Source organism: Hippocampus comes, unplaced genomic scaffold, assembly GCF_001891065.2.
Source record: "Hippocampus comes isolate QL1 unplaced genomic scaffold, H_comes_QL1_v1.1 scaffold51, whole genome shotgun sequence".
In the NCBI taxonomy this organism is placed as follows: Eukaryota; Metazoa; Chordata; class Actinopteri; order Syngnathiformes; family Syngnathidae; genus Hippocampus; species Hippocampus comes.
This window is the reverse complement of record NW_017805497.1, coordinates 1,095,179-1,115,398: the sequence shown is the minus strand read 5'-3', so window position 1 is coordinate 1,115,398 and position 20,220 is coordinate 1,095,179. Positions and strand designations below refer to the sequence as shown.

The 20,220-nt window shown below is 40.3% G+C and overlaps 1 protein-coding gene and 1 long non-coding RNA gene across 3 annotated transcripts; one reads left to right on the top strand and one right to left on the bottom strand.

The window, feature by feature from the left end:
• Positions 1-443: 443 nt before the first annotated feature.
• xpnpep1 (X-prolyl aminopeptidase (aminopeptidase P) 1, soluble) lies at positions 444-13,015 on the top strand. Of its 2 annotated transcripts, none has more exons than XM_019876787.1 (20): positions 444-577; positions 2,473-2,597; positions 2,878-2,941; positions 3,183-3,287; positions 4,421-4,513; positions 5,222-5,365; positions 5,918-6,013; positions 6,930-7,011; positions 7,242-7,452; positions 8,516-8,605; positions 8,701-8,751; positions 9,381-9,439; positions 10,410-10,487; positions 10,580-10,651; positions 10,718-10,778; positions 10,905-10,974; positions 12,023-12,196; positions 12,324-12,400; positions 12,500-12,598; positions 12,755-13,015. In XM_019876787.1, exons 2-20 carry the CDS (start codon positions 2,481-2,483, stop codon positions 12,872-12,874), a joined length of 1,863 nt encoding a protein of 620 aa, XP_019732346.1. In that variant the 5' UTR covers positions 444-577; positions 2,473-2,480; the 3' UTR covers positions 12,875-13,015. The 2 variants fall into 2 exon arrangements, with proteins under 2 accessions (XP_019732346.1, XP_019732345.1); XM_019876786.1 differs by lacking the exon at positions 444-577 and adding an exon at positions 2,109-2,302.
• A 1,954-nt stretch (positions 13,016-14,969) lies between these two features.
• On the bottom strand, positions 14,970-17,441 carry LOC109519921 (uncharacterized). The gene is made up of 3 exons (XR_002169054.1): positions 17,411-17,441; positions 17,218-17,319; positions 14,970-15,239 (listed from the first exon to the last, which is right to left on the bottom strand). It is a non-coding gene; the product is annotated as an uncharacterized LOC109519921 (long non-coding RNA).
• Between the last annotated feature and the right edge of the window lie 2,779 nt (positions 17,442-20,220).

The following is a 20,220-nucleotide window of genomic DNA, read 5'->3' as shown; positions in this document are numbered from 1 at the left end:
TTATTGATTTGTTCCTTGTATTGTTTTTGTTTACTGTTACCTGTACTTGTTATGTCAGTGTTATAAAATCAGTTGTTTATTATTATTATTATTATTATTATTATTATTATTATTATTGGCTTCATGGCTTAGTGCTAGAGCGATCGCTCCTAAACTAGAAGTTGTGGGTTTCATCTCCTGGCCCTTGTGAGCATGTCGAAGAGTCCTTGAACAAAATACTGAACCGCCACTTGCTCCTGATTTGCGTCATCAGTAGGTGAATTTGAAATTAACGTGAAGCGCTTTAGTGCTATTAGTATTAGTGGTAGTAGTAATGCAGAGCACATAGCATCGTAATATACAAAGTTTGTAAGAATAAATCTTAAAAGCAAGGTTTATGAATGAAGACAAAAACAAAAAGGAGGCGAGGCAGATCTCCACGCCGCTACTGGAACAACCTGCAGTCACGTGATGGCTGACGTCACGAGTGATATGGCTGCCTTCTGTTAGTAAACCAAACGCTTAAAGATTTGTTGTTGACATTTGGGTTTTTTTTTCCTTAAACGCAAGAACCACGTTCACAAGGCAAAAATACCGGGTGGGTATTCATTATTTTACGTACTGTATGTGGGGTTATTTAACCGGAAAGCGGATCAAGAGTTCGGATGGTGGCCCACCCCGAGTCATATGGCAGATGCGGTCTGCTTTCGAATGAACGGCACGTTTGCTCATCTCCCGTCTTTTATTTGAACTCACGCGGTTGTTCGCTATGAAAACCGAGAGCGAACCTTAGGTGCTCCGTGGTGGGAGTTGAAAACATCCAGATGATGTTCCTCTGTGGATCACATTCAATTGAATGATGTTGTTGTTGTTGTTGTACTCGTGGCCTGGGAACTCGCTCACCCCTCCAAATTTAATTTCATTTTCAGAACACGTAAAGCAACTGAGCGTGTTAGTAGTAGCGCGCAAGGAAGCAAAAAGGATGAGCTCTTACAAAAGATACGCATTGTCAACTTACGAAAGTCAATCGCATGAGGAGCGGTCAACCAATGGTAACGCTCATCGATGAAGGATCCTAAAGCGTGATTGGGCGACATTTGTCAGCTTTTCCGCATTGAACGAGCTTTCGTTTTTGGGACCGAGCAACGAATCTACTTTGTTACACAACATTCAACACTTTTTTTCTGTCCACGGCCGCAACGTTAGCACCACTTTTATATTCATTGCGATCATCGTATCCACAAAATGCTGTTTATATTAATTGCATAATTGGTGATGTACATGTGCATGTACGTGTGTGTTCATTAGGTGTAATGGTGTAATCATCCCAACCTACGATGGACAAGGTTATTACCGTTAGTACCGGAAAACACGCAAAACTACACACCGTTACAATATAGCTATTAATAATGTCATAGTTTTCCAATCGATCAATGATGCCGTTTACTGGATCTACAAAATATGCCAAAACAGCAAACACACGGTTGAGTGTACAGGAAATAAATCAAGTTGTTTAAATAGATTAGATAGATTTGTCATCGAATAGGTGACCGGTTATTTTACTTTTAAACCTCGCAGATTCCCGATTATCTCCAAAATCTTGATTATGTAAATCTTAGCTGGCATCAACTCCAGCTCACCTGTGGCCCTAATGAAAAAAGTCGGATCGGCTTTTATTGGTTGTATCTTAGAAACAAATGGCACATTTTACTAACAAGATAATTCAAATGTATTTTAATTGCCGATAAAATAAGCATTGCATTCTACCCTCTCGGACTGTGCCGTACTATAACGAAGTGAATTATAGTCCCACTGAGTCAAACCAAATCGAAAAATGCATCGATTTGTCTATTGTGGAGAGATGTATGCCCGCCCCCTAATATTTATATAAGACTATATTCATTATTGTTGGATGGAGTTTGCCCTACATCATTGTAAGAGGTGTTGGCACTAATTTGAATACCTATATTAGAAAAGCAGAATATTGGACATAACTACAGGTCCAGTAAGTACAGTGCAGTACATAACTCCAAAGTCTGAACACTATACAATACATCTTTATTTATATAATGCACATTGTGGTCACTGGTAAGATTGCCCATTGTATGAAAACAGAATTATTAAACCGGATCAAATTAGATTGTGGTGGAGGTACCCAATGAAGTATCCAGTCTGTGTACTACTTTTACTTCCAAGACACCTGTTGCTGAATCAGCGTGTTGCGGGGGTAAAGATCAAGATGTGATCTCTGAGCTCCACGTTAATAGACAGCCAGTTCGAGTGAGTCAGTCCTCGGGTCTTCTAAAGTCTTCCCAAATGTCTGGTAATGCCACTGCATGAGGTTTTAAATGAAGACTAAATCATTGAGATTGATTATTTTTGCTCGTGTGCTTTGCGAACATCCGCAGTTGATTGTTGTGAATGATTTGTTGCGCTCTTCCAGCTGAATGAAGTATTTTTTTTTTTTTTTTTTTGCCATTATTGTCCATTCAGACAGAAACATGTCTCCAAAGATCACAGGAGAGCTGCTCAGACAACTCCGCCAGGTGATGAAGAATTGTAAATATGTTTCAGAGCCTCTTCAAGCTTACATTATCCCTTCTGGTGATGCCCATCAGGTAAATTATTTTTACCCCTTTACAGGTTATGTCAGCTTAACTAGATACTGGACGGATAAACTCACAGTACTGATGCTTGGGTGATTGTGCACCCATTTTCTGCTTGTCTGATCTTTTAAAATGAATTCTTTCTTCTAACCTTCCCTTCTCCTTGTACAAGTCACGATGCAAGTAGGACAAATGGGCAAAGGTGGCACACAGGCTGAGGACCACTTTGCTCTGATTATTAATGATGTGATCTACTCATGTATTATGTTTGTATTATCTCTGTGTCTTTAAGAGTGAATACATTGCACCATGTGACTGCAGGCGGGAGTTTATCTGTGGTTTCAACGGCTCAGCAGGTACCTGTTCTTGATGGTGTTTTTAAATGTGCCTTGCATGAACATGCACTTTGTATGTGGAAACCTACCTTTTTGATTTAAAACAACTGCCTCAATTTCTTTTATGGGTTTTTTAATGTTGGTTGTTGGTACTTGGTACTTTTTTGAGGTGGTACTTGGTGTTTGAGAACCACTGCTGCAGTGGCAACATTGAGTCTGAGGTTGTAGATTTTCAGTCATGAGTGGGCGTTGTGATGTACAGGTACAGCCATCGTCACGGAGCAGTATGCCGCCATGTGGACCGACGGGCGTTATTTCCTTCAGGCCACCCAGCAGATGGACAACAACTGGACCCTCATGAAGATGGGTAATTTACAACCTCGTTTGCTTGCCAAAGAAAAGTTTCACATCATTTGGACTGACTGCATTTATTCACTTCCCATTTTAGGAGTGAAAAGATTTGTACCAAGATTTGCGGTGACTGATATGATTCAAAGACTATATTGTTTCATGAAATGATATGAATCTAAATGAAATAGTGTTTTTGGACAATTTATCAACTGAAATGATTACCGGTACCTTGGTACTGGACAGTGTAGGTGAAGATTCCTGCTGTTTCTTGCCAGGATTTCAGTTGTAAATCATGCCTATAATAGACAAATAAGCAACAACTGATTGCAAACATTTTATTTGAATAAAGTGCAACAAACACTTCAGATTAAATTTATAGGAGTTTCACCTTTTCCGCTCTCATCTTTTAACATTCACTGGTATAATTTTCCCTGCAAAAAGTGTAAGCAACATTTCAACAGTACTGTGGCGTTTACATTTACCCCCCTCACCCCCAACATAAACATAAACCATGGAAATAATAAAATATTACCGTAATTATTATTATTATTATTATTTTTAAATTAAACAGCTAATAGCTGTCAGGTGTCGGACAGAAGTGGACTCTAAAAACGCAAAGTCACATAATATGTACACAACAAATATTTATTTCCAGGAAAAGTGGCGCAAAGCCGACAAAGTACAAAGAAAAAAATGCTTGTAACCACACCTTGATAAAACGAGAGAAGCAAAAGGCGCTTGCAAAAGGCATGGAAAAATACAAAAGGAAATAGCTTGTGTCAAAAGGACGAGCGAACCAATTCATAAAAAGTACAAACTGAGAATAACTTACCAAAATCAAAGGGGCTACTCCTAGAAAACCGAGAGCAAAAACGGAGCAAGATCAGGAATGTCGAGAACATTGCACACAAGTAATGGCTGGAGCAAGGCGAATTATCCAACAGGCAGTTGTTGGCAGGGCAGTCCTCATCTCGTGGCTTGATTGCGATGCATGACAGGTGCGCAGCTGAAGGGAAAACACCCACCACTCAGCTGGACCTCAAAACAAAAACAGACAGATCATGACAATAGCATAATATGCATGACATGAGAATAAACCCAAATAATGTTTTTTTTTTTTTTTTTGGTTTGTTTTTAATTGCCATACAGGACTGAAGGAGACACCTTCTCAGGAGGACTGGTTGATAAGTGTCCTGCCAGAGAACTCAAAAGTGGGGGTCGACCCTTGGATCATTGCTGCAGGTGTTTTGGAGTTGAATTTCTCATTTCAAGAAACACAATGCATAGCAGCGTGAACGCTTGTCATCATACCAGCAACATCCATCAAACCAACTATTTTCTGATCCGCTCATCCTCACAAGGGTCGCGGGCCATGCTGGAGACTATCCCAGCTGTACACCCTGAACTGGTTGCCAGCCAATCGCAGGGCACACATAGACGAACAACCATCCGCGCTCACCCTCACACCTAGGGATAATATATACTGTTCCAGTAACCTGTCACGCATGGTTTTGGAATGTGGGAGGAAACCGGAGTACCCGGAGAAAACCCACACAGGTACAGGGAGAACATGCAAACTTTACACAGGAAGGACGCAGCCGGAATCGAACTTTGCACTGTGAGGCTGACGTGCTAACCAGTTGACCAATAGTTGCAAATTCACATGGTGCTTTTGGTACGAACTAATGGCCACACACCTAGAATAGCACATAAAGAAGTCACCCGATGGTGCTTTGCTGAAGTAGCCCGGAAGTAACGCTCTTAAACAAATAGTCCTAATTTAAATATCCAATCGTAGCAATCAAAAACATTACCGGTAATACACTTTGTCATGCTATTCAATGAGGACTTGACTTCCCTTCCCTTTTGACTCTTACAGAATTTTTACCTGTTAAACTATCTGTATTTGATAAATGTGTTATTTTTCTTCCTGTTTGCATTCCATGTCAGACCAGTGGAAAGCCATGTCCAAGGCACTGACCAGTGCGGGCCACTCTCTCATAGCAGTGCAGGAAAACCTCATCGATGTGGTGTGGGTTGACCGTCCACAAAGACCCAGCACACAGCTTCGCACTTTGGGATCGGACTACACGGGTCTGTATAATTAATACACTCTTCTCCCTCCATTTGCGGGGAATAAGGACCGAGCCCTTGCGTGAATAGCGAAAATCCGTGGCTGGAGAATGGCTACATGTTCACAATGAAGTCATTGATTAGTAAAATTGCTCCTCAAAGAAAAGAAAAAAAAAGAAGAATATTTTGTATCCCAGAGAGTGCACGGTACGAAAAGACACAACACTCAAAACGAAATTAAAACTATCGATCGTTTAAATTCCCAAACTACAATAAACTCATCCTGAGCACACAGAAGAAAACAGCAAATAGTTCCGTTTTTTAGCAAATAACAGACAGCTTCCAAAAGGAAATCTGTAATTTGCTGAAATTTGCGAGTAATATATCGTGACTCTGCGGGCAACACTACTGTATACCTTTGTCTGACCTTTTAATTTCACATTGTCAGCCATGATTTTGTTGTGTTGTTGTGCTCTTTCTTGGATTCAGACGAATAAGATTTGCAGTAAGTGGTTACCTATAGATGAGATGAAGACCGTGTGATTACACGATTGACATTATCTACTCTTTTAGGTATGTCGTGGCAAGACAAGATCACAGCGCTCCGTGCAAAGATGACAGAACGAAAAATGTCCTGGTTCATTGCCACAGCTCTGGACGAAATAGCATGTAAGTATTGATGTCACGTGAATGACTTGAACAACAACCAAAAAAGTTATATGCACCTTCAGGTAAATGGAGAAAAAAAAATACGAACACAGGACCGTGACTCAAAACAACTCGGCTTGCGTTTTATTGCGAAGAAAAATAATATCCACTTGCCATAACCATATTTTCAAACCACAAAAGACGTGTGTACAGCAGTGTCACGTCTCTTGCCTAAGTCAGCTTTGATACATGATCACGATCCAAGGACCCCGGGATGCACGGGCGTACCACTTCATGTCTATTTGAGCGCCGTGTTGACCGCGCCTGAAGAGCTCTTGGTTCTGATTGCCTTCTTGCTGAATTTATGTTAATTACAGTGATTGTGATTGTCATCAGCTTGTATTGGGACTAAATGGACATTTGGGTCGAAGGGGGAATTGCTCAGGCATCTGCAGAGGATCACTGATTAAATTAAAAAAAAAAAAATACAATTTATAGGTGCATATCCTAGATTTCAGTTTTGGGAAAAAAACAATTTATTTTAGCTGTTCGAGTCAAACTGTGAACTTGTATATCACATACAGTATATACACTAATGATGATACCTTCCAGCAACTTCACCATCTCAAGCATTACAAGTCACATAAGAAACAATTAAAATATATTTTTAATGTAGAAATTAGGTAGGAATTTGCCTGTGCTTCATTAATTTATTGAATGAGTTTTACTTTTTGAATTGAATTAGTGAAATAAATGAACATTTCAATCATATTTTAATCCACCGAGATGCACATATATTTTGTAGAAGAGTTTCGCTGAAACAGACCACTGAATGACCATACAGAAAGTAGGAAACAAACTTTTCACTTTTTGGATAATTCATCATTAAAAATGCCAATAATTGTGACGTTTATGGTGGTTTTCCTCTTTTGTCTAGGGCTTTTCAACCTCCGTGGCGCAGACATTGAGTATAACCCTGTCTTCTTTGCGTATACCATTGTGGGGATCGACACAATACGGTTGGACTACATTGCATTTATTCATTGAATTTACCGCTAAGCTTTTTTTCTTGTGGAAAAAAGACAGGCCCTCATTTTTTCTTTGGATTTCATTCACTTGGTGTGTTTGTTACTGCCGTGATTCACAAAACACACAATGTGGCACATTGATGTGAAAAATAAGGTTATAGGGTGTGCATGTGTGTGAAAAAATTATTTACTTGTTTTTAATTACCTGAATCTTTCCGCAGACTTTTTGTGGACATCAAGCGTCTAGCCGACCCGGCGTTGAGAGAGCATCTGCAGCTGGACACGCCCAGCAAGCCCGAGCTTCACATTCAGACGTTCCCATACGAATCGGTCTTTGCCGAGCTGCAGGCCATCTGCACCGCGCTTGGCCACAAGGACAAAGTGTGGATCTGTGACAAGGCCAGTTGCGCTCTCACGCAGGTCATCCCGCAGGTGAGAGGATGCTTAAATTGTACGTGCAGAAAGGGAGACGGGATGACTGTCTACTTTTTAAAGATAGACTATACTGTATGTATTTTTTTCTTTCAGTAGCCGAGGACGCAAAAAAAAAAAGTTGCATATTAGTTTGCATCAAGTTTTTGTTGTGAATGTGGCATCAAAAAAGACTTTAGCGTTATAGCTATTAAAAGGCTCGTTTTGTTTTGTGGTGTCGGCTCAGATTACAATGATTCTCTCTTAATGAGCTTTATTAAGTTCGTCTGCATATGTGAGAACAAACACATTCCCAGCGATCTCCGTTTCAGGGAACATACACTCACTGTCTCCTAATGTTCTTGGCATAATCTTGTAAAAGATGTTTTGGGGGACGGGGGGGTGAATTCAAACAATGTAGATTTTCATTAATGTCTTTGGTGATGAGAGAGTCAAAGTTGTTGTAAAACGTCTGCCTTTGCAAAATCAATTTTACATGGTCATTGTCCGAGAAATATTAATTTAACAACACCCTGACATAAAGTAGTGCCTGCCCTAAATTATTTCTTTGAAAATATAGCTTGATGATTGTGTGCAAACAATATCAAGTGTTATTTGCAGTCAGTACCTTTAAAGAAGTATTTTGTCATGTCAGATACCATTCAGTATGGATTCTGAACGGGTTTTCTAAAACATCGGTTTGAGATGTTGTGCGGGAGCACTATAGAGTTTCGATGTTAATTATTGTGCTTGTACTTTGTAGTGATGTCGAACTGCACTGCATCATAATTTTGACATGTCACGTGTAAGGTGGGGCGACTGCGCCTCAGCTGGTAGTGCGAGTCATCCATTGAGCAAAGGGTGAAGTTCAAAAAAAGAAGAAATAACAAAAGGCAAGCAAAACGAATAAGAGCGCTTATTTTGAAGCTCTGCGCCGCTGCAAACTGCAACCATAATCCTAACCATGCTTATAGCTCTTTGGCAGTGTCTTATCTGCCTCCACCCTTCTTTGGATCCGTATTTGCCCCTATTTTTGGTCATTCTTTTCAAACGGTGGCTGTTTCCTTTTGCTGTGTGTACGCAGGCCCACAGGTCTACCATCCCGTATACCCCCCTCTGCCTGGCCAAAGCGGTGAAGAACACGACAGAGATTCAAGGCATGAAAACAGCCCATGTAAGATTGCTTAACGTTTTCATAAACCCCATCTCAGACTTTATTCGTGTATCATAATGGATGGACGGATAAACGTTCTGTCGTCTTCCTGGCAGATCAAGGATGCAGTCGCTCTTTGTGACCTCTTTGCTTGGTTGGAAAAAGAGGTAGGTAGAGTGTTATGTTTGTCTGTATTATGTAAAATATCTGGGGCTGTATTCAGACAGAATTCTCAACTCAAGGCTGACTCTCAGCCCGTTGCCCATTTTACCCGCCTGCATCGGCTCCCTTCACTTTGGTCATCATGGCAATTTTGTTCTGCGTGGTTTCGTTTTTCACATCAAAAATGTAAATCGGCACATACTCGGCACAATTTTTTTCATTTCTAATATATAAAAACTGAAATGACAGTGAACAACTTGATAAGGATTTTTCATTTATTGTGTTAAGGTTCACTGTTAAGGTTCTCTTAGTTCAGCACCATTTTTACGACTTAATTGCTTTCATCTTTGCTATGAGTAATTCTGACAATTCTTTGTGTTTCCTCGGACTAACTACAGCAATCAAGTAGTGTAATTGTGCGTGTGTCCTTTTAGAATTGGGTCATAAATCTTGCACAAGAGTTCTTTGTGGATTTGGTCCTAGATTTCTAACCTTGCCAAGTTAGTTATATTCTGGTTGAAGTGAAATATAATCCTTGCTCATGTTAAGTACTCCCTTCACTGTTTTATGCCCCGGGGAAACACATACTTTTGATTGAACTTGCTGTTATTTTATCCTCTTAATCGTTTCATAGATTCCAAAAGGCACTGTAACAGAAATCTCAGCTGCTGACAAGGCTGAGGAACTACGCAGGTGATGGCTTTTCTTGAGTGTTTTCAAACTTCATTCAAGGTCATGTCTTACTTCCCAAAACGGTCTCATAAAAGGCTCTGCCGGGGTTACAGCTCCCTCTACAGGATAAAAATAAAATCCATCTATCCATCCATCCGCCCATTCTTTGTACCGCTTAAGCCTGAACGGATCCATGCACAATTTAATACTTTTATTGCTGGGACAAGGTGCTTAATTTAAAAAAAAAATGGTTCAAAAGTATTCAGCGCCATCTGCGCTCATACTCACACTTAAGGGACAATTTTGAGTGTTCTATTAACCTGCCGTGCATGTTTTTGGAATGTGGGAGGAAACCAGAGCACCCGAAGAATACACACGTAGGCACGGGGAGAACATGCATACCCCAAAGCCGGAATCATACCCTACACCTCCGCACTGTGAGGCGGACATGCTTGCCCTTGTAGACCACTGTGCCACCCACAATGTAAACATCTTGAATAAAAATGCTTTTGTGTATATGGAACGATGACAACAATATGACTTCAACCTGACATAGCCTACCTTGTGCACAGAGAAAGCAAAAGCGTTTTGCAAAAATATCGAATCGTGGCAAAAAAATGTGCTTCAGCCATTAGGAAAAAAAACTGTAAGAAGAGGGACTGGAGTGTGTGTTCCAACTACAGGTGGATCACACTGCTCAGCCTCCCTGCTAATGTCTATTTGAGGCTTCTGGATAAGAGGGTCCATCAGGATGGCTTATATATTCAACTTTTTTTTTTTGTATACATATAGCCTGCATGTAAAATATTGTGGTCTTGGGGGTCGCTTATTGCTTAGCACGTCCGCCTCACAGTCCAGAAGTTCTAGGTTTGAATCTCAGCTCCAGCTTTCCTGTGACCCTAATTAGAGATGGATGGATTCAACAAATTATTCGAAGCACCACAAAAAAAAAAAAAAAAAGCTAATTACAATTCTGATTTATCTTTCGCAGTCAACAGAAACATTTCGTCGGTCTTAGTTTTCCTACAATTTCCAGTGTTGGGCCCAACGCAGCAATCATTCATTACAGGTCAGAAAAGCCACGGATGCATTCGGGTTTGTTTTTGTTTTGTTTTGGTCACGGTGTGTTTGTTATAGAACTGACCTCTCTTTTCTCTGTAGGCCTCTGCCTGAGACCAACAGAACGCTCACTGTCAACGAAGTTTACCTCATCGATTCTGGAGCCCAGTACATGTAAACTAATTGTTCACACACAACAACTTAATTGGCATGTGGTTTGACTTGTCTGCTTTTTGGCAGTGATGGAACCACAGACGTCACCCGCACCGTGCACTTTGGAACCCCATCTGCATATGAAAAGGTGCATTCAACTGCAGCGAACATTACTTGACATGCCAGAACCTAATTTTAGCTTGAACAATACTATAATTTTAGCAGTTTCTTGGCGTTCCGCCTGAAATGACGCCGTTTCTTTGTATTCTTCAAGGAATGCTTTACTTATGTGCTAAAGGGACACATCGCCGTCAGCGCTGCGGTTTTCCCCAATGGAACCAAAGGTACCACTTTAATATTAGTTTGCATGCACAAAGCAGTTCATTCCCATTCTGTGGTTGTCTTTTTTGGGGGGCGAGGGGTTACATGGAAAAGCTCAGTTTTGTGTTTGTTTTGATGTTTACATTAAATACCGTAAACATCTTGAACAAAAATACTTGACATTTGGATCTCTGTGTTGAAAGAACAATGACAAAAGTATGAGCTCAAACTGACATAGCCTACCTTGCGCACAGAGAAAGCCAAAAAAAAACGGATGTCTTTTTCATTCCTCCCATCAGTATGTATTTGATGCACTGTGTGCTGACTAATACGATGGCTTGTGCTAATTGTTTGACACAAAAATAGCATTTTTACAAAGGAATGAAGAGTGAAGAAAGGCTTATTTGCTTTTTTCAAGATAAGTACAAATAGCCAGTACAGTAGATACAGAAAATGTGCTTGAGCCTTCGGAAGAAAACTGTAATGCCACTCACAGTTGAAATTTACCGTCAAACTAAATGTACAGTAGATTTAAAATGTTGCCTTCAGGCCCCGCTAGCTAAATGAGAACAAAAAATGGAAAATCCCATTGCAAACAGTTCACATCCACAGTCACGTTTTTACCGCCTTTCACCAATGGATATTTAAACACATATGGTGGAACAACACACGTAGACAGAAACTATCATACTATTAATTAATGACATTTCCATTCATTTGAAAAAGTAAAGATGAGATAGGAGTAAATGTGAGCGTGTCGCCTATGGATTGAGTATTGACGGGTCCATGGTATTTATCCAGCCTCACGTGCAAAAGTCAGCTGCGATAGATTCCAGCTTAACCATGAGCCTCATGAGTATCCACGGTATACAAAATGGATGAATATGTGAGGATAATAACCGAGGCTCAAAGAATATGTGACTGCTGGACTATAAACTTCTTCTCCCTGTCCAGGCCACCTGTTGGACTCGTTTGCGTATCCACGGTATACAAAATGGATGAATATGTGAGGACAATAACCGAGGCTCAAAGAACATGTGACTGCTGGACTATAAACTTCTCCCTGTCCAGGCCACCTGTTAGACTCGTTTGCACGAGCCGCCCTGTGGGAGTCGGGCCTAGACTACCTGCACGGTACAGGTCACGGCGTTGGCTGCTTTCTTAATGTTCATGAGGGGCCCTGTGGCATCAGCTACAAGACATTCGCTGATGAACCTCTTGAGGCCGGCATGATTGTCAGCGATGGTATGCATCGATACACTACGACTGATACTGCAAATCAGTGACACTTACTTCTTGCTGATATAGTTTTTAAATAGCAGTGCTAATATATGACAACACGCTCATGTTTCCCTGCCTTTCTAATTTGTAGAACCAGGTTATTATGAAGATGGAGCCTTTGGCATCCGACTTGAAAATGTGGTTCTTGTTGTACCAGCTAAGCCCAAAGTAAGACTTTAAACTGAAGGGAAGCAGGTTCTTCAACCATTTGTACAGGTATTATTCAGTTGTTATTTCAACTATGACACTCTCTTTGGTTTCCTCCAGTACAATTACAGAAATAGAGGTAGCTTGACGTTTGAGCCCTTGACTCTGGTTCCGATCCAAGTCAAGATGATGAACACGGAGCTGCTCACCCAGAAGGAGGTAAACATCACCCACCATGTCCAACACCATTTCAATACTTCTCAGAGCCGAGCAATTGATGTTTCACAAGTCGAATATTTCTTATTTTACAAAAGAGTCATTCTGACGTGTACCACAGGAGCTAAAAGTGTGTTTGCGTGTCCGTGTGTTTGACAGCGGGACTGGGTGAACGAGTACCACAGGACGTGCCGCGAGGTGGTGGGGGCGGAGCTGGAGCGTCAAGGCAGAAAGGAGGCGCTGGAGTGGCTCATACGTGAGACCCAACCCATCGTGTGAGGGACCACCCTGGCCGAGCGTACTGTGCCATCCAGTGCTGTGCAGTGATCCTTGTTTGTACGTTTCTCATCTTCCTTCATGTTGCTTCTTTTTTAACATGACATCCTATCAAGAGTTTTATTAAAGATCAGTGAAAATCAATCGATGTTTTAATTGTCTTGCATAGAGCAACCCTTCGAGGGACAGCGGTTACTACAGTGGACAGCTTATCATGTTATCAGGTTATAGCTTGTCATTATTAGTGCATGAAAGGCTTAACTGTCAATTGACCAGCTTATCACAAGCTATAGCTTAGCTTGACCATCACTTCTGTCTTGGTAAGTTTGGAATATGGTGTTAGTAAAAAAACATACAGTATATTGGATTGTGCATAACAACATGCTGTGCAGAGGTGCTCCTTTTAGGTCTGCTGTGAAAAAAAAACCACATTTTTAATTTGTTTGGCTTACTCTGAGGCACAATGGAGGAGTATTTAGGAAATCCGCCTCACAGTACTGAGAGTGAGGGGTTTGCATGTTCCGCCTTTGTGTGAGTTTACTCCAGATACTTCCTCCCTCATTCTCAAAACATGCATGTTATCTTTCTAAGACTAAATTGTCCCTCTGTGTGAATGTTAGTTTGAATGGTTGTTTGTTTGTATGCGACCCGCAACTGGCCCCGCCTCTCACCCAAAGTTCGCCGGGATTGGTTTTGTCTTACCCATGACTGCAATGACAGTAAGCGGTGTCGAAAATGAATAGATGACTACCTTGACGTAATAATCTGCACACACCACAGCAAGATAAAAGGTAAAGTTCTCAGCATCATCTTGTGCACTTCTACGAAACTGCAAAACACTACTACATTTACAATAGTGAACATAATGTTAAATTAAAACCTTTTTTTTTTGCAGCTCTTTGATTCTCAATAGATTGTGCAGACATGTTTTATGTCGCTGGCTGCAGCTGGTGTCAATATAATTTACTGAGATGTACAGTATCCAGGTAGTATATCTGATGATCTCTATCCTTACACCACAGGATATGCATTGTCTCATCCAACATGCTATAAAACCATTTTTGATTATACAGTACTGAGACAATTGATAATGCATAACACATGCTGTAATTTTATTCACATTCACCATATGTACAACCAAATCAGTGTCTCACGTAAATGTAGACTACAGACAATATACTGCACATATTTCATAATAATTATCTGACTGCACGTGTACTTTCAAAGATCCCGTTTTATGTTGGGAATGAAAAACTGAAACTCAAACAGCACGTCCTGATCTTTGACTACTGTTGGACCAACTCCAAAACTGCATCAATGTTATCGTTTCCAAGCTGCATCATTCGTAAGAGCCACGCGTTTCAAACTTCCTTCATTAAGGTTTGTAGACTTGAGCTCTAAATCCATCATCGTCTTGGCTGTTGATGAAGTCATTACAGGATTGCAAAACCATTCCAGAGACTCAAAAATACCAGCGTGTTTTCACGGCTGTCATGTTTATCACTGAGACAAGTACAATTGTAAATTTGACTCTAGATATCACACGTATAAGAATGTAATCCCTAAAGCTGCATGTAAAAAATCGGTGGGTCCAGGATGACTCCACTGTCGGGGTTCTGTGCGTACTCCTCAATGGACAGAACTGATGGTAGTGTGACTCCCTCGGCTGTACCCTCTTCATCCTCCTTGGCTCCAACAGGCAGTGGGTTACTATAGATGTAATAGATTCTGGAGTTGTCTTTAGCTGCCTCTGTTCTCTGAAAGAAGGCCAGCTAAAATCAAAAAAAAAATGAAACGGCAGTCGCTCAATCGGTCCTCAATACTTTATGGAGTGGTGTTTGAGCTAAGAAGGAACACATTCAGTTTTGTGGGGATCTGGATAAATATGCAGAAAAAATGACTTGTTCACAGTTGAGACATTGGGGTCTCAACAAAAAAATGAAACTGCAGTCGCTCAATCGGTCCTCAATACTTTATGGAGTGGTGTTTGAGCTAAGAAGGAACACATTCAATTTTTGTGGGGATCTGGATAAATATGCACAAAAAAATGACTTCTTCACAGTTGAGACATTGGGGCATCATTGGAATATGGCACAAACTAACAAACAGATACAACTGTGTTCTATCATTTTTCATTCACTGTTGTCAACAGTTCGGCCTTAGCGGAGGTCTGCGCTTTTCTGAATGACACTCCTTGCATATATGATTATTATGGCATTGCAGAAAGCTAACGGTGGCCCACATGCACTGTGATGTATGTGTGTGCATCACCTGCTGCGGTTGTAGCACACACTGATGCAGTAGACAGCCGTGATGAGGAGGATGCACAAGGCCAAGGCAATGATGACTAAGTCAAAAACTTTGACTTCTGGGATGGAGAAATGTTATCGATTAGTTTGAGGAATCATTAGCACGATCAGTGGCTTCAGAAAATAAAATAAAAATAAAAGTACTTTGAGCAAATGTGTTCTTTCTGATGTGCGTATCAAATTCGTAGCTTTTTACATTAATCTGTAGGGAAGAAGTACTGGAAAAAAAAGGTTGACGAACCCTGGTGTACGTGATCAAAAAAAGAGGAGAACAGACCAAAAACCGCCGTTTTCATCTCTTCATCGTGCAGATCCAAAGTTGCGTTCAGATGAAGGCTGTGAGCTGTCATCGCTCGCTCCTCTTGCGCGCCGCTCATGTTGCTAGCAAACGAGCAAAGCTGAGCTTCAAGCTTCTGCCATTGGATTCAATAGCAGCTCGGGCCAAGTGATTTAAATGGCTTGGGTCGGTCGCCAAGGAGACACCCACTCTTTTTTGTCACCCTCATTTCAACTCTCTCGTTCTCCCACTCTCTGGTCCCCCCCTTGTGTTGACTGCTCATTATTCGGCTCGAGGGATTTGTTTCGGGGGGGACGATGAAGGGAGAAAGTTGCACTCTTTCGAACGGTTTGCGATAACGAGGAAGACCGAAAAGGATGTCAGCGTTCTCACTTTTGTCATGTTTCGACTTTCACATGCTTGCGGTCACATAAGTCAGTGAATCAAGGGAAACGAGTTCGAGTATTTTCTTGCATCAATATGTCCCCGTCTACTTTATACAATTATAATACGCCTTTCATAGCAGCTGGAGCTGGAAAAAAGCACTTTCCAGGACATATTATGTAGGCTCTGAGCCAAAGTGAAAGCGTTCCTTTTCGAGAGGAACCCGAACAGGCCTCTGCAGATATTTGCTTCCCAAAAAGCTGCAAGAGCCAAATCAGTCCAATGAAAAACAAAGGCAGCATTCTCCCTTCTTTATGCTTCATTTCATCCTGCATCACAATGCCGTTTATTCTATAATTAGTTGAGCATCTTATCAAAGAGTGGTCTGTTTGAAAAGATAAACTGTACGTGGAGGCAATGTATGTTTACCCTTCTGTGTGTTCGTGTGTTGTGTATTCAGGTACTTCTCAAATTCATGGAAAACTTATTTATTTCACTGCATCATTTCAAATGAGAAAAAGGGAATGCCTTCAATTCAACACAGAAAGTGAAATATTTGATGGCTACACTTTTTATAGTTTGGATACTTATGGCTTGTACCTAAAGAAAACCCCAAATACACCATCTCAAAATATTTGAACATTGCACACGAAGCAAAAAAAAAAAAAAAAAAAAAATTTAAATTTTGAAATTCAGTTGGAATTCACCTTCTGAAAATTACTGTATTTTTCTGTGTTTTTAATGAATCTTAATAGTGAATATCAGTTTCACTTTTGGAATTGAACTTTATTCAAAATAATTTTCGCTAATTTTCAAATTTCTAATTGTTGTTTGTCTCAGAATTGACTGACGACCAATGTGCCTCTCGCCCAAAAGTCAGCTGGGATGCGCTCCAGCTCACGCATGGGAGAAGCATGACATAAGATAATTGAATAGATTCAAACCAATAGAGATGCACCTGCAAAGGAAATATATCACATTTAAAATAACACCATTATAGTTGTTTGAAAAAAAGTAAAAAATTGACTTTAACTGGTATTTTGTCATCAACCCGCCACGCCCAATATTTTGGTGAAATATTAAATATTTCAATTAAGTCACAATGAAAGGCATTGTTTTTTTATGTTTCTCTTTTAAATTACATTTCTGCAGACGGATTATACCGAAACTGTATATTATGTAAATATACAGTGAATGTTACACATTTCTGTTCCCTAATCCAGTTCCTTTTTTATATGACAGTACTGAATTCTTAATGACCAATTATGATATCTTTGTAAATCTTATGAAATCGACTTTAAAGATGATTTTGGGTTTTCTGGTCCAAAATAGTCGTTGCGATTTACGAGCGAGACTACACTTCACTATGCACTCACTAGATGTCAGCCTTTGCTTTTATCTCTGCTCGTCAGTCTAGTTGACGCATCTGGCCGTGCGGCTTCACTCCAGCGTTCCGGTTTTGCAGGGCAGCATCGAGTCTGGAAAAACAAAGACAGGTTGAGTGAATGATGAGGCATTGTCACACGGGGGCATGAATAATCTCTGACACTCCCATGAACGTTTTCCTACCTGGTTTGATTTTCACATCGACCCTGGGTTGCTTTTTCAGTTTTGAGGTGCACGTGGCTGGTATTATGATGGTGCGGTTTGTTTCAGTGGACCAGTTGGCATAAAACAACTCACTGATATGTGATCGAGACCGGGATTAATCCATTGATTACAGTAGCTACTCGCTCGAAGAGGTCAATAAAAAGGTGGGATGGCTTTTAACTTAACTTAAAAGTTTTAAGGAATAGTCAACATGTAACATGTGATCCACCTCGATTGTAAATGTGAGCAGAGGGGGAAAAATGGATGTATTAGTTTTGCTATGACATAAAGGAAAACCAAAATACTGTATTTGTAGCGGAAAACATTCAGAAGTGAAACTAGGCATCTACTTGGTTTAGTCAAATTTATTGTTTCCAGTAGAACGAGGCAAGATTGATATCTAGCATTGTAATGCTTTTCATCCTTTCAGAAATGAATGGGGGATATTCCAGCCGTAGTAAGAAACTGGAGAACCAAATGACATGCCATTCGGTCATTCCAGAGCATTAAGAGAAAAATTCAATTCAAACAGGAGTAAATGGGGATTTAATAAAGGAACCACTGTTATTCTGTTGGAAATTGAAAACAGAGGACGGGGTTTATATACACTGCATTTTTCCTCACAAGTGTTATGTTAAGTCCATCCATCCTTTCATTTTCTAGATGGCTTATCCTTTGGACTAGAGGTGAGGCACACACCGGACTGGATGTCAAACAATCGCTGGGCACATATAGACAAACGTAGACAAACAAGCATTTATAGTCACAATGGACAGTCATCAATTCAACATTTTTTTTATATTAAATATATAATAGAGCAGAGAGCGCCACTAAGGCCCAAAAATTCAAAATGACACAAAATAAGAACACATTTTGTCTGTTGTCTGTTTCAGAGGGCGGAAATTTCATCTGTCACATTTGACAATAAAGGTGTACTTGATACTTGACTTGATTATTTTTTATTTATTTATTTTTATCATCCAGTCAACTCCATCCATCATCTGTGGTCGTCCAGTGAATTCTTGAGCATCCCTCATCGCCGCTCCTTGCCCCTGTCATGTTTACACATGGCTGTCTGGGAATTAATGTTCTGGTGCGATGCATTTGTTCTGATGTGGTTCGGTGGGAGGGTCCCGCATTGATTTATTACACGGTCACCCAAAGGGTTACCACTGAGCAACGACCGGTTAACCTATGACGCCTGTTTGTGCTGCTCTTATCTGTATCAGCGATTAAAATACTGTTCATGGAGTAGATTTTTAGAATATATTTTTTTAAAAAAACATACATACAATGAACATTGTAAGATTCCAGATCTCCAGCTTTTTTTTTTTTTTTTTTGGGCGACACTTATTCCAAACATAGGTGCAGCCTCAACAAGTGGTGTTCAGGAGACGAACGTCAGAAAAAGAAGACTGCGCCCTGGTTACATGTGGGAGGCGGACTCACATTCACAGCTGTTAAAGTCCACTATCGAAAAACAAGTCCAGTCAAAGTTTTGTGTACCGTATTTTCCAGACTATAAGTCGCTCCTGAGTATAAGTGCCACCAGCCATGAAATGCATCATAAAGAAGGGGGGAAAAAAAACATATTTTAGTCACACTGGAGTATCAGTCGCATTTTGGGGGGGGGGGGTATTTGATAAAATCCAACGCCAAGAACAGACATGTCATCTTGAAAGGCAAATGAAGACAGAAGACAACAGACTGAATAAGTGTGTGATATGCTAACGTTACAAGACGCATAAACAACGAACTGAGAATGTGCTTGGTATGTTTACGTAACATACTGAGAGTTATTCAGATAACTACAGTATGGCATAAAAAACATGCTAACAAGTTTACCAAACCAACAGTGTCACTCCAAATTACTAAATCCAATGAAATCTTCATCCTCTGTGTCACTTTTAAAGAACCCCGCAAACTCCGGAGGGAGAAAATGCGGCGCTTCCCTTTCGACGTTGTTTTTATCAGAGCGCTGTCTTGCGGTTTAATGTGAAAATAACATGAGAAATTATATAATGTGTTCATAATTTCACACATAAATGGCTCCAGAGTATAAGCCGCATCCTCAGCCAAACTATGTAAAATACTGCAATTTATAGTCCGGAAAATACGGTAGTTGTATACTGTATGTCATCATTTTATGATGCTTCACTTATTTTTACACGTGTGTGACTGTTGGTATTCTTAAAATGTTGAGAAAACATTGCTTGTATACCAAGTTTTGATGAATCAAGACTTTCCAGAGACAATTGGATGGACCCCAAAAATAACACGAGGATTCTTAACTGACCAAGAAAATAATAACCTAGTGCACCTTCGTTAGCTAAGAAAATAAACCCAACGTGACCCGACTGCCAAAGGGAGTGTTAAAATATTCTTTTGGTCATTACAACACAGGTTAATTCTTATTTGACATCAAATATGCAAAAAAAATATATATAAATATATATATATATATTTGTTTTAAAGGCCTTGAACTCAGATTAGTAAGGATTTGTGGTATAACAGATCTGACACACACACCTCATTATTACACTTCTTACATAAGGGAGGGACAAGCTGCAGTGTGATGTGAGGATGACTCACACTAATGAGCTTTATCTGAATGATGGAGAAGCAACGGGGCATGTTTACGGGGAGATCAATGAAGTGATGCACCTGTGGGCATTGTGCTTTGCTTTTTGCTCATGTAAATCTTGCGCCGCATAGCCAGCGTTGTTTGATATTAGCTCGTCTATTTTGTGTGGGTAAAATATTTTGGCTGGAGCTCAGGTCTTAAAACG

Excerpts from the sequence above, each read along its gene's own strand:
- xpnpep1 (XM_019876786.1), top strand. Across the intron at positions 2,942-3,182 it reads TGGTTTCAACGGCTCAGCAG|GTACAGCCATCGTCACGGAG; the intron begins GTACCTGTTCTT and ends TGTGATGTACAG. Across the intron at positions 12,197-12,323 it reads CGGCATGATTGTCAGCGATG|AACCAGGTTATTATGAAGAT; the intron begins GTATGCATCGAT and ends TCTAATTTGTAG.